At 34.0% G+C, this 13,323-nt stretch overlaps 1 protein-coding gene across 25 annotated transcripts in view; it reads right to left on the reverse strand.

The window, feature by feature from the left end:
* LOC145263096 (guanine nucleotide exchange factor DBS-like) overlaps positions 1-13,323 on the reverse strand; it is an 810,829-nt gene that overhangs the window by 177,383 nt on the left and 620,123 nt on the right. For all 25 annotated transcript variants that reach the window (XM_080120019.1, XM_080120020.1, XM_080120018.1 and 22 more), the window contains 2 exons: positions 11,895-12,064; positions 6,977-7,012 (listed from right to left, as the gene is read on the reverse strand). In XM_080120019.1, coding sequence (XP_079976145.1) covers positions 6,977-7,012; positions 11,895-12,064 — 206 coding nt within the window. The remainder of the gene's footprint in view (positions 1-6,976; positions 7,013-11,894; positions 12,065-13,323) is intronic.

Below are 13,323 nucleotides of genomic sequence, written 5' to 3' on the forward strand. Positions count from 1 at the left end.
AAGCGGATGGCTCATTAAGAACATTGGACTTGAAGACAACCATATTGTAGTCAGTTGGAAAGCAGGGAAACAGAAGAGAGTTCTAAGAAAGAAGCTTTGTTCATGGAATCTACGTTTAGGTTTAGATACGGATAAAGTGTGGGGGAAATTAGTGATAGTGGTTTCAGCTAGATGAGTGTTTTTTTTTTTTGTGAAAGTCAGGCAAAGGGGAACCATAGATTTGAGCTCAGATGAGCACTTGCCATGAAAATAACGATAAAGCAGAGACAGGCTCGCAGCGTTTCTTCTGTGAGAAATAGGTTACAGGGAAGAGAAAAGAGTATCCCTCACTTAAGTTATGAAGTCTATTAACTTTTTCTTGAACTGGAAAATAAATCTTTATCGGAAACTAATACAGAATTTAATGCTTAATTAGACTTGCACTATTTTTTTAACAAAGAAGTCACCAGATATCAAGACACAGGTTGTAGGTAGGAGAAAAACAGTGAGCAGGAAGAGAGTTCCACAAACTTGCAGTTCTTGGAAAGACGTTACTGGAATAGGAAGTTGTATTACAATGAGTGATTAAAACAGTGAAATGATGAAGACCTCTAGACCAAGGAGTCAAACGATCTTGAACAAAGGAAGCAGATAATTCGGAAGAACACATGCCATAATACTATATATATATATATATATATATATATATATATATATATAAAGACTGTGACTAGCAACATCACGTCTGTGAGAGAGAGGTTGAAGAGAAGAAGAAAGGGTGGAGCAAATCAAATTATAGATATGTTTCTGCAATTTATCAAGGACCTTCAAATGGAACACAGATTCACCAGCCCAAATGTGACAAGAGTTCTCCATACATGGTCTGATAGTAGATTTGTAGAGATAGAGAATTTGCCTCAGGTGTGAGAAAGTGTTTAGAGCGAAAAAAACTGATTTACAAGAAACAGAAAGAGCAATGGATTTAATATATGAATTCCAAGAAAGATTTGATGAGAAAGAAAGACCAAGAAGTTTTAGAGTTGATTTCTCATCGAGAGCAGAGTCAGCCATAAGAATCTCAGGAAGAAAAATGAAATGACTGTGATTGAAGGACAATAGCTGACAACAACAAGCCATTTCTGATCCCAATCCATAACTGAACACAAATCAACTTCTAGATCAGCTGCATATTTCAAATCACCAGAAAAAATATGGACGAGAAGCAATACCAGACTAGAGAGTGGTGTCATCATCATAAGTGTTAACTTTCTGAATAATATTCTCTGGAAGGACATTTATATAGACAAGAAACGGTGATATTCTGGACCAAAGAAGAAATAAAGCATCTTGACCAGAAAACGAGGAAACCTATGACAATGCACAATGCACTACACCCAAGCATAGACAATTATTTGTATTGATCTCTTAATTGAAGAGTTCTAAAACAAGGGAGATAATCTCTATCAAGGGAGGTAATTTATGATTAGTTATAAGATGTATATATAATGTATTTTATATTTGCTTAGTCTATATCTGAGTATATTATGATATAATAATGAAAATTCCTGGTTTCAGAAATTCCCATAAAAAGATCTTTACTTAGGGATAAATAATATTCCTTATGCAAATTATTAGAAAATATGGTGCTTCTTCGTCATTAGATCAAAATTCAAAAATCGAAATATTGAATTTCAAGTAAAGCCAATGGTATCTATTCAATTGTCAAGTCGCAATAATAAACATATCCAAAAATTTAGAAAAACGATGGGGTAGAAAATTAATTATTTAATGAAAATAGATTTTGAGCAAAATTAGTGAAAATTGAGTTTTGCTAAAAAAAAAATAATAATAATAATAATAAACAGGAGAGGTCAAATCGTACGAAGGGAGGTAATTATTTTCTGAAATCTCTGTAAATCTAAGGTTAATTTAGCAAAACTCAATTTTAATAATAATTAATTTTTTACTTTATTGGGTTTTTTTTTTGTAATTTTTGGATATGTTTATTAAAAATTTTGAAATACATTTCTTTTAATATTTTCTCAGAATTAAATTGAGGGAAATAACGTGTGCACGTTTGGGGAAGGGAATCCCAATTTCAACTCCTTCAAAAAAAAAAAATGTACTAGCTACAAAGCAACATAAAATGATTTTTGATGATGCAGAAGTCTCGAAGTCCGCGACAAACAATGTCAGATAAAAAATTATTTATTCTTCCAAACAAAATTTTAAAAACTCAATAGTGCTTGTTAAGATAGAGTCGACAACGTTTTTTTTTTTTTAATATGTGGTTTTAAGCAAAAACAACAACACTTATTTAATTGCAGTATCGAAAATAGTAATATATCCAAAAATTACGAAAATTCATCAAGTAAAACAACTGCTTTTTTTTTTAGTAAAAAAAAAAGTCTATCGCTATGGTCTAAAACAGTACATCAGTCATTAAGATGGCGAAAAGAGAGATAAGTATGATTCCTGTATTTGCAATCTTCAAGGTGTTTATGCCTAGGGAAAATGCCATTTCCTCCAATTTTCTGTAGAAATAACTTTTAACTATGAACAGTTTTCTACTCGATGAATTTTAATAATTTTTGAGGTTGTATCTAAAAATTCAGTATACAAAGTTAAGACACCAGAAGTGGATTCGGTTTATGTAAATATGGAATGGATGCCACTAAACATGAAACGAAAAACATAAGTGTTCATAAAAAAAATTCATACGTTGTTTATGACAAAATTCCATTTATTCATTTTAAGAAACTTTTTTTGATACTAATGTGTAAAAGAATTTTTTTTTTTTTTATAACACAAGAAGTGTTAATAAAAAGTTTTCATACATTATTTATGACAAAACTATGTGATAAAATTTGTGAAAAACAAATATATTATTTGAAAAAGCCACCATTTATAGAAATTTAAATAATAAAAATTCTCGCGATATTTTTTCGTGATAACACAACTGTTAAAACAACAACAAAAAAACACTATTTATAGAAATGTAAATGAAACAATAAAAGTTTATTATTTTTTACTTTTTCATGATAGTGCAAGAAGTGTTAAAACTAAAATAATTTTTCAAAATAAATTATTTCCATATTGTTTTGTATTTCGTTTCATGTTAACTGATTTCCATTCCATACTTAAGTAAACTGAGTTCACTTCTGGCATCTTAACTTTGCATACTGAATTTTTGGACATAACCATTTTTGAATTCTATTTTCGACATGACAATTAAGTAAGTACTGTTGTTTCGGCTTAAAATAACATATTAAAAAAAATCGATCTGTCGACTCTATCTTAAAAAGCAACGAATCAATAGATATTTCGGAAGGAAGTATATTTTTTTTTTATAATACTAAAAATACGCTGTAGATATTGGAGGATGTTAACAGTGCAAGCATTTCTACCTTTCATACAAAAAAATAAAGAAATCAATACTTCATGAAGTAATATTTTTCTTTATAATACTAAAAACAAATTCAAAACAATGAAATAATAACATTTTACAGTTCTGAATTTTTAGATGATGGCTGATTGTTCATATTACTATTGTTTTGATCGGACTATTCTTCTCATCTTGAGTGTTATTTGTGCAAAAATTCGGTCGGGATATCCTTCGACCGCCTTCAGGCATGTTGGTTGCTGTTTGGAAAAGAGAGGAGAAAAGTTACTGGCTCCATAGATATTTTCGTATTCCTGGAGTTAATCTCTGTTTTATGACTGTGGTTTCGTATGAGCGAAAAAAAAAAAAAATGGGTTGACAAAGGGGAGGTAATTCTAATAAAGATCGACAGGGGATTATATCTCTTCCATCGCCGAAATTTTAAGGGTGTACAATTTTTGTTTTTCCTACAATTAGAGGCTCCCCAATGCTGAGGACGGTTGAAAAACAAACCGATCAAAACGTTGCACAAACAGCACTCAAGATGAGAACATGCAGATTCCATGAACAGAGCTTCTCTCCCAGAACTGTCCGCCTTTGGAACACTGTTCCACTGGTATACTTCCCGGCTAAATACAACATGGTAGCATTCAAATCTAATGTAAAAAAGTTCCTGTTAAGTCGTCCTCATGAATAATCAAATTCTACCCAATTTACATCATTAAGGATTACTTCAGTACCACCTAACATTCATTAACCCTTATCCTTGAGTGGCCTTTGGGTCTTGATAAGTGGCGACTCCCAAGTAAAAAAAAAAAAATACAAGTAATATAAATAACATTTTAGTTATCATTTTATGCAAAAATAATTAGGTATAGTGTGAATTTTTTTATCTGACTCTGTTTGCTGCCGACTTCGAGTCGCCTATTCTTTTGCAACACCTACTTTTTTTTAAAAGTTTTTTTCATGCACAAAGAAAAGCATAGCGATGTGGTGAAGAAAAAAATGTGTTTAATGAAATGCAACATTAATGATAACATATATATCAAAACTGTGACATGTCAAAATTGTGTTGTGTTTTGATAATGAATACAAAAATAAATGTCGATTTCTTTTTGATCATAAATAAACAATAAAATAAATTAATATTAAAAGAACAACAACAACAAAAAAAAACAATTGCTGGTGGTTTTGTATCGACATTTTTCGTTAATATAATTCATTCGGGTTTGCTTTCTTTACAATTCACAGATTCGAAAAAATGGTAAAGAAAATATCAAATATATAACAAATAAATGTTATCAAAGGCAAGATAAGTTACTCTTCTACCTACCTGGAACAGGTTTTTAGTGGCTTTACTCACTCTAAAACGTTCATATAAGATATATAGTGTCGAGCGTTATGTTAAACCCAGAAAAATGTCCGCGAATTGACACCTATATGTTTGAATTCTTAAAAATGACTTAAAAATAAAAACAAATTTAATCTAATAAATTAGCAAATCCAAAAATGTTTCACTTCGTCGTGTTATTTTAATTTTATCAATGTCTCATTTTATCGGCGAGGATTCATTTTTTTTTTTTTTCAAACTAACATTTAGATTGAAACGGCTGTAGAATGATAACAAAACAAATAATCTATGTATTTATATATTTAACTATAAAATTGCTATAGAATCGTTTTGGCATCAATTTTCTTGATACCGATTCCCCAAAATGTGTTGATTTTTCCGATTCCCGATTCTGATTAATTGTCTCAACAATAATTATATATATATATATATATATATATATATATATATATATATATATATATATATATATATATATATACGTTTTATTTTTTATTACCGTATCTTTCTGTTAAGTTACATTATTGTTTCAGCTACCCGGCCGTTTTTTTGGCCGTCTGTAGCTTCCTCATAAAAAAGTCTGAGGAAGCTACAGACGGCCAAGAACACGGCTGAGTAGCTGAAACAATAATGTAACTTAACAGAAAGATACGGTAATAAAAAATAAAACGCTTATTTGCTCTACAACAGTATTGAGCACTTTCTTCAGTTTTTATTAATTACCATTTCTACTATATATATATATATATATATATATATATATATATATATACATGAGTGAGAGAGAAAGATATACGTTAGATTTTTATAAACCACCAGCAGCAGTAAAAAGATGCAATAATCTAATAAACTACAATCACAATAATTAGCATTCACAAATAAAATCAAGAGGGAATAATGCTCAGCGTTACTAATATTGCGTTACTGATTGGACAATGCTCCTCTCTTCTTATTCATCAATCTACTTAGAAAGCGCCACTAATGGAAGTGCGCAGTTAACTCCAGTTAATAGCAACTGACTATTTGGGCTTCGAGAATAATACTTGTATGAAGTGCAATCATTTCTTCCTCTGTCTGCCATTCTCAGAGACCATTCCTCTAATGATCGAGCCCCTGTCGATTTTTGCGGTGGGAGTTTAGTTCTGTGCGGTTCTAGGAAGCCAACCCCCCCCCCCCGGGTTCTGCCTTTTCTCTTTGAGTAAGGGGTTAGTTTATTGCTAATCGTCTGAGGCTCCCTTACCAGGGGGAATACCAATGGGGTTGCACAGGCACTTTTTTTGCAAGTCAGAGTGCCCCTCCTACTGATAAGAGTTGTATTAAATCTGGCATAAAGAGCTTGTGGATTGCCGGGTGTAATCTATTTGTTACTGATGGAGATTGGATATCTGTCAGTCTGAAGAAAAATTTGCAAAATAAAAAAAACAAAATCTGCAAAAATCAGACAATAAATTAATTTGCTCCATCAACTCTTGAAAAACAGACAAAACTAGTTAATAAAATTTGGTGACCATTTTGCGAGCTAACCGCTTCAATATACCCAGCATATTTCTTGGAGGAGTCACTGATCTAGAAAAGAAGCAATATTACAGTTTAAAAAAAATAAAGGAAAATATTTCTATTCATTAAATAAAGCAACAAATATAAATTACATTTTAAAATTCCTTCTAAATTTTTAAGATGAGGATTGATTATTCATTTTGTTTGGACTACTGTTCTCATCTTGAGTGTTATTTTCACAATGTTTCGGTCGATGTAAACTCCGACCTTCTTCAAGTTTATATTGTCAAACTTGGGAATCTTTCTGTCGATGGCGTAGTGGATAAAGTACTTGGTAAAAATTTCAGTTGTAAAGTTACACTCTTCTGAAGGTTAAAGGTTCAATCTTCATTGCGAGCAACACTAAAAATACAGTTCTGAATTACTTAGGACCTCTACCCGGTCATGGCTGATGGAACAAGAGCATGCTACCCTCGTGGATTAAATAAGGGCTTCCATTCGAAATTCCATGCAGATTTCAAGGTTCGAAAAAAAAAAAAAAATTCCCTGAGTTCAACAGAAAGAGTCTTGAATTCGACAACATACACCTGAAGTAGGTTCAAGTCGTGACCAGATCGTATGAAACATCAAGTAAATCTGAACATTATAAAACCCTCTTTATAATTTGCATTCAAAAATAACAAATTATGGAACAAAAAAGAAAATGCAAATGACCAAGCATGTTTAGTCAGGCAACAAATGTAAAAGAGAAGACAACAAATCTTTACCTGGCATTCAGCCTTAAAGCTGAGCTGCTGCTAATTCTACAAATAAAATAAACAATAGATATAAAATAAATACACTGAAAGAAAACGTGGCCTTTATGAATTCATCTTCTGTTAGTGTGTGTGTATGTATGTATGTTTGTATGTCTGCTTAAAACTTTCGACAGAGGCAACGGATTTTCACGAGATCAGTATCGTTTTGAAGCTCGACCCTTCGGACGACAAATATCAAAAAATTGGCTAAAACATTAATTCCTTCACCCTTAACTGGGCACTTTTCTCTACAGGGAGGAGTCGCTTTATTTTGACAATACTTTCGAAAGTCATCCCCTCTTTTTGATTGACTAACCTTAATTTAAACCTATGTTACTTCCAGTTTAGTGATGGGCGCAACACCAAAGATATCATGGGTTTTTTTGGGTTTTTTTTCACATTCTTTTCCTCCTTCGCAGTACGGGTTCGAGCCTACCTGCCTACTACCACTTTTTTTTTTGCTTTGCTTAACATACACCCTTACACACACCTCTACTTTCTTTTCCGCCTTCGCGTCATGGGTTCGAGCCTGCCTGCCTACTACCGCTTTATTTTTGTTTTGCTTAACATACACTTACAAACATCCGGGCAACGCCAGGCACCCAGGCTAGTCTTCTATAATATAAATCTCACCTGTCTGTTTAAATGTATGTATGTATGTATGTATGTATGTTTGTATGTCTCTCAAAAACTTTTGACAGAGGCAACGGATCCTAACAAGATCAGTATTATTTTGAAGCTCAACGTCTCGGACGACAAATATCGAAAAATTGGCCAAAAACATTAATTCCTTCACCCTAAACTCGGCTGTTTTGTACAAGGAGGGGTCGATTTTTTTTTTTTTTTTGCTAACATTTTAGCAAGTCATCATCACTGTTGGATTGACTTCGGTTAAGATGTCAGATTTTCTTTCATTTTCTTTTTCCCCTTTGCGGTACGGATTTGAGCCTGCCTGTCTACTACCACTTTTTTTCTCAACACACACCTGCAAACACCTGGGCAACGCCAGGCACCCAGGCTAGTCTAATGTAAAAAACAAAGAAATCAGCAAGATTTTACAATTAAATAGCATTTAAAACTAACAAGTTTAATTCTGAGCATCCATGTTCGCTGCAATGAAATAAAGTAGTTTACTTCAATTTCTACCAAATAATACTTATTCTATTCCAGAAGACTGCTAATATGGAGACATTTTTTTAATAATCACCTAAAAATAAAAATCAGCTTACATCATATAAAAGCGAAAATGTGTGTGTGCATTTTTTTCGTATGTCTGCCAAAGGCTTTTTTGTGGGGAATGCTCGGGGGAGGGGGTAGGGGGTCACTGTTTCTTAGAACTTTTATATACTCCCTAGATTATAATATGTCCGATTTACGAAAGGAGGTCGTCTGTATCTTTTATTTCAGCGACTTTAATGTTACAAAATTCACGTTGTGATTTCATTTCTCTATCTCTATGGTGTGATGTTTGACCTAGAAAACCACACGTTGACGTTTGTTTAACCACCTGCTTTTTTAAACGTTCATTTTCAGCAATTATCACTTCTCTCCACTTGTAGCGTCATGGTAAGTTATCAGGCTATTCGCCTCAAGGGTTCGGGTTTAAGCCTACCTTCCTACCAAAACTTTTTTTTTCTTTTACGCCAACAAACATCCAAGCAATGCTGGGCACCCCTGCTAGTTAATAATAAAAAAAGGAGGCAGTGAAGTTGATTCCAACTGTCAACCTCCAAGTTACAAACAATTCATAAGTCGTTCTTAGGATGAATCTTCTTTCCAGCTCCCCGTCAAACAAGATCAAAGATGAACCAGATATGTTCCCAATTGACCAGATGTTCCTATTTACAATGCCTCCCCATGGGACAGAGTTAGACACCAGGGTCGTTTGTTAATGTGGAGAAAAGGAACAAAAATAAAAACTGTCTCAGTCGTGAAGGATTTCTCCTCCACTGAGAGAGAACAAGAAATTGAAGTGCAGCATCTAAAGAACAGATACTATATTTTGAGGTATTCATTTGCTCCCCCACCGAGCAAATTAGGCACAAGGCCGATTTTTAAAGTGAGGAGTGAGGAGTGAAGGGGAAATGGGGACAAACTCCCCGGGGAGTAGGGGAGCTGGATAGTGACAATTGGTATGAAGGGTTGCCCCTACATTGACCAAGGTCTTATATGTGGGGTTGCCCCCACATATGGTCTTTGCTTGCAGTATCTGCCGGGACAGATACTACACTTTGATCTTGTCCCGAATGTTACAACCCTAGATAAGTGTTATTCGTCCTTTGTGTTGTAAAGTTACTTATGTATATTCTTGTCCCGTCATAAACTATAAGTAAATGTACATATACACACAACAAACTCTAAATTAGACGATCACAACATTAGATGGTCATAGATGGACACGCATATATACACACATCATATAGATGATTGTGAATTACAGTTATATATATAAGTGATAGCTTCCTTCAGTCTTGACAGACTATGGATACCCACTGTAAGGGTGCCTGTGCGTGAAATTTTTGTGGCAAGAGTTGTTCAATCTCCAAGCACAGCTCTCCTGAGTTGGCGTTGTTAAATACCTGTGGCAAGTGGAGGTTCAGGACGATGGAAACAATGCCGAGATAAGTGGAGAACACATACAGTGCCTAGAATTTCCAAATGGTCACCCATCCTGTACTAGCCAGGCTAAATGTTGCTTGTATGATGTTCACACCTGACAATACACTCAGTATAGATATCTAGTCATACGTCTCATGACTTGTTATATTTTTCAAAACTACCTCCAGTGTCTTCTCGACCACAAACGATTTCAGCATATGCCCCTAAAGACATGGATAGATAGACACGTTTTTATCTGAAAGTATGCGGTCCCGAGACCTCTAAACTCTCCCTACCTTGGACCATTCAAAGTTTTGGCACGAAAAAAACAAACACCTTACGCTGGATATGAATGGTCGCATTGAAACGGTGTCGGTGGACAGACTAAAGAAAGTTCATATTGAGTGTCACACTGCCATTTTGGACGCACCAGACACACCCAGTTTCAACCCCTTACACTCACTAACACACACATCTAAACAATTGACCCAACTGTACAAAACAAGAGCAGGGATGACGGTCCACTGGCCCAAGAAACTTTTAAAAGATAACTATACTTAAATTTTCAATTGTCTTCCATTACATACTCAGGTATTTTTTTAAACATTTGTGACACCCATAAATGTTCTGGGTGGGGAGCCTTGTAGCAGAGCAATATTTGGGCTGTAGGATTTCAATCCTGCTGGTTTGTCGTGAAAACTCGAAAACATACTCTCAATGCTACCACCTGCAAGCACAGAGTCGACACGACACACTCAATTTAATGAATAACTAAAACTTATTAATCTTCTTTTGAATAACAGACTTGCAAATGAGATATACAGGATTATCCCTCTAAATCTAGCTCTTTAACCAAAGAGAAGAATTTGTTGCTTCGGTCGCAGCACAGGAGAATTCGTCCACAAATTCATATCTCCAGAACCATTCCAAGATTGGTGAAGACGTCCTGGAGGCTAGCTGAGAACATGGTTGCATAACATCAAAGCTGATATAGAATCTACCTCTGTTGGTTCTGGAACTGGCTTACCAAAACTATCTTAGCTGCTGCAGACTGTCGTACATGATTTGTGTTAATCTAAGACGCTATGTGTTATATGGAAGGAGCCGATATCATTGGTGAATATCACCAAGTCAAATGAGATCAGCTCAACCAAATCAAAGCACAAGTTTAATAGCCTAGGGTCCATCTTATTCTGAGAGGCACACAAACCAAACTGAATGTTAAACCCCTGAAAACCAAACAGATCTTCCCTGCCCATCTGCTGGAATATATATAAACATTCCTGGGACCACACCAGAAACAGCTACTTCAGATAATAGCAAGCCGGTATCCATTTGAAAAAGCCAATCTGCTGCCAATCTATAAATATCAAGACACTTTGTCTAAGGGGTGGGGATGGGGGGGGTACTCTATCTAACCAGCCATTATTTTTCTTAAGTACTTTGCTCTCAGCATTAACCCTCGTTTAAAGAAACACTAACTTTTTTTTCTAATAGAAAGGGAAATTCTAGGTGGTCCACACCAAAGATTACTGTTTTTTTAAGGAATTGACTTTTATGAAAATTCCACTTTTTCTGGAAATTACGTTTTTTCATTGAAATTACCGTTTTTCATGGAAATTACTGTTTTTCAGGGAAAGGACTTTTATGGAAACTACATTTTTTCATGGAAATAACTTTTTTATGGAATTTTTTATCTAGAAATTACATTTTTATAGAAACTACGTTTTTTCAGGAAAAGTCCTGTTTTTTAATGGAATTGACTTGCATGGAAATTACATTTTTTCATGGAAATTATGTTTTTATGGAAATTAGGATTTTTTCATAGAAATTACATTTTTTCATGGAAATTACTGTGTTTTATGAATTTTTTATATAGAAATTACTTTTTCATGGAATTAACTTTTCATGGAAATTAATGTTTTTTTATACAGAAATTACTTTTTTATGGAAATTACGTTTTTTTTTCATGGAAATGACTGTTTTTTTTCATGGAAATTGATTTTTCATGGAAATTATATTTTTTTACATGGAAATTACATTTTTTATGGAAATTAAGATTTTTTTATGGATATTACGTTTTTTCATGGAAATTACTTCAAACAAGGCATGAAGCCACTTGATGTAAGGAGTTAAAAAATACAAATTCAAGGTCAAAAACTAGCCAATGATAAATATATGGATAGATTACAACCCAGAAAAAAAGCAATTCTTTTTCCTTGTAGGAAACGTTGCTCATGGAATGTGAGGACTAAAGTACAAAATAAGGGAAACTAGTCATTCAATTTACCTTTGCCTGTCATGTAGGGAATAGTCACTGTCTCCTAAATCAAATGACGAAGAGTGATGAGGAGGATGATGGTGATGTGGGCTTCGTGATCGGCGAGTGGAATAGGGTTCCTCAGCTTGGACATCCATGACACTTCGAGAGCGCTGAACTTGCATACGGTCACCTCGATGCTAAAAAATAGAAATGCAAACGGTTATGCATAAGAAAAACCATAATATTTTTTTATTTTTCCTTTGAAAAACTTCTTGGCACAGTGACACTATTATTGTCTAAAAATGGGTCTACCAAAGACAGGAACCACGCAAGAAAACTTTACATTTTCATATAAAAAATTTTTAAAAAAATGATAATCAACATTGTTACCGTTTATTACTTTTGGATATTTTTTTCTTTTCACATAGGCATCACCACTTATCAAGGCCTAGGGGTCACTCGAGGATAAGGGTTAAAAAGTGTACAGTAGTAAATTGGACAATATAGTAATTGTCAGTAATGGAAATTCAATAAATTTGTTAACTTAAGGGGAACGGCTTATCAAGAACTTGTTTACATTGGACTTGAAGACAACAATATTGTAGTCAGCTGGAAAGCAGGAAAACGGAAGATAGTTCCACAGGCATGCAGTTCTAAGAAAGATTTGTATTATTTGGATTCATTGAACTACTGTTCTCATTTTGAGTGTCATTTTCACAACGTTTTGGTCGATGTAACCTCTGACCTTTTTCGAGTGTATTTTGTCGAACTCTGAAATCTCTCTCTCTCTCAGCTATGTGTAAGGATAATTAGTAATATTGTACATCCAAAACAAAAAACGGCCCCCAAAATTTATGCTAGAACTCTCCACAAGAATATAGTACTTGGTTAAATTCAATTGTAAGTTACACTCTTCTGGAGGTTGAAGGTTCAATCTTAAATGAAAGCAACACTGAAGATATAATTATGAATTACTTGAAATTTTTATAGCTAATTGAACTAGAGCATGCTACTCGCCCCCACCCCCCCACGGCACCATGGATTAAATAAAGGGTCTGTTCAAGATTCTGTAAAGATTCCCAAGATTGATAGAAAGATTCCTTTTCTTCTTCTTTTCGAGTTCTTCTTCTTCTTCTTCTTCCAACGTTTGCTATTGTTTTGCTTACTTTTATTCAAAACATCCTAACCTGTGTTGAGTTGTCTTCATCTACCTTACAACTGCATCCTCCACAAACACCAACCAACCATGATGATTCAAAGTAAACGATCGGATGATGCCTCGTTATTTCTTATATAAAAAACGATAATTACTATCATCACAATTTATTGCTTTTAAATCCGTATTATTAGGATTCATCGGACTACTGTCTTCATCTTGAGTGTCATCTTCATTAGGTGTATTTTCTCAGACTCGGGGAATGTTTCTGTCAAACTCAAGAATTTGGACAGAATTTTG

The sequence above is a fragment of the Euprymna scolopes genome, chromosome 38 (genome assembly GCF_053919585.1).
Source record: "Euprymna scolopes isolate OS-2025 chromosome 38, ASM5391958v1, whole genome shotgun sequence".
NCBI classification, from domain to species: Eukaryota; Metazoa; Mollusca; class Cephalopoda; order Sepiida; family Sepiolidae; genus Euprymna; species Euprymna scolopes.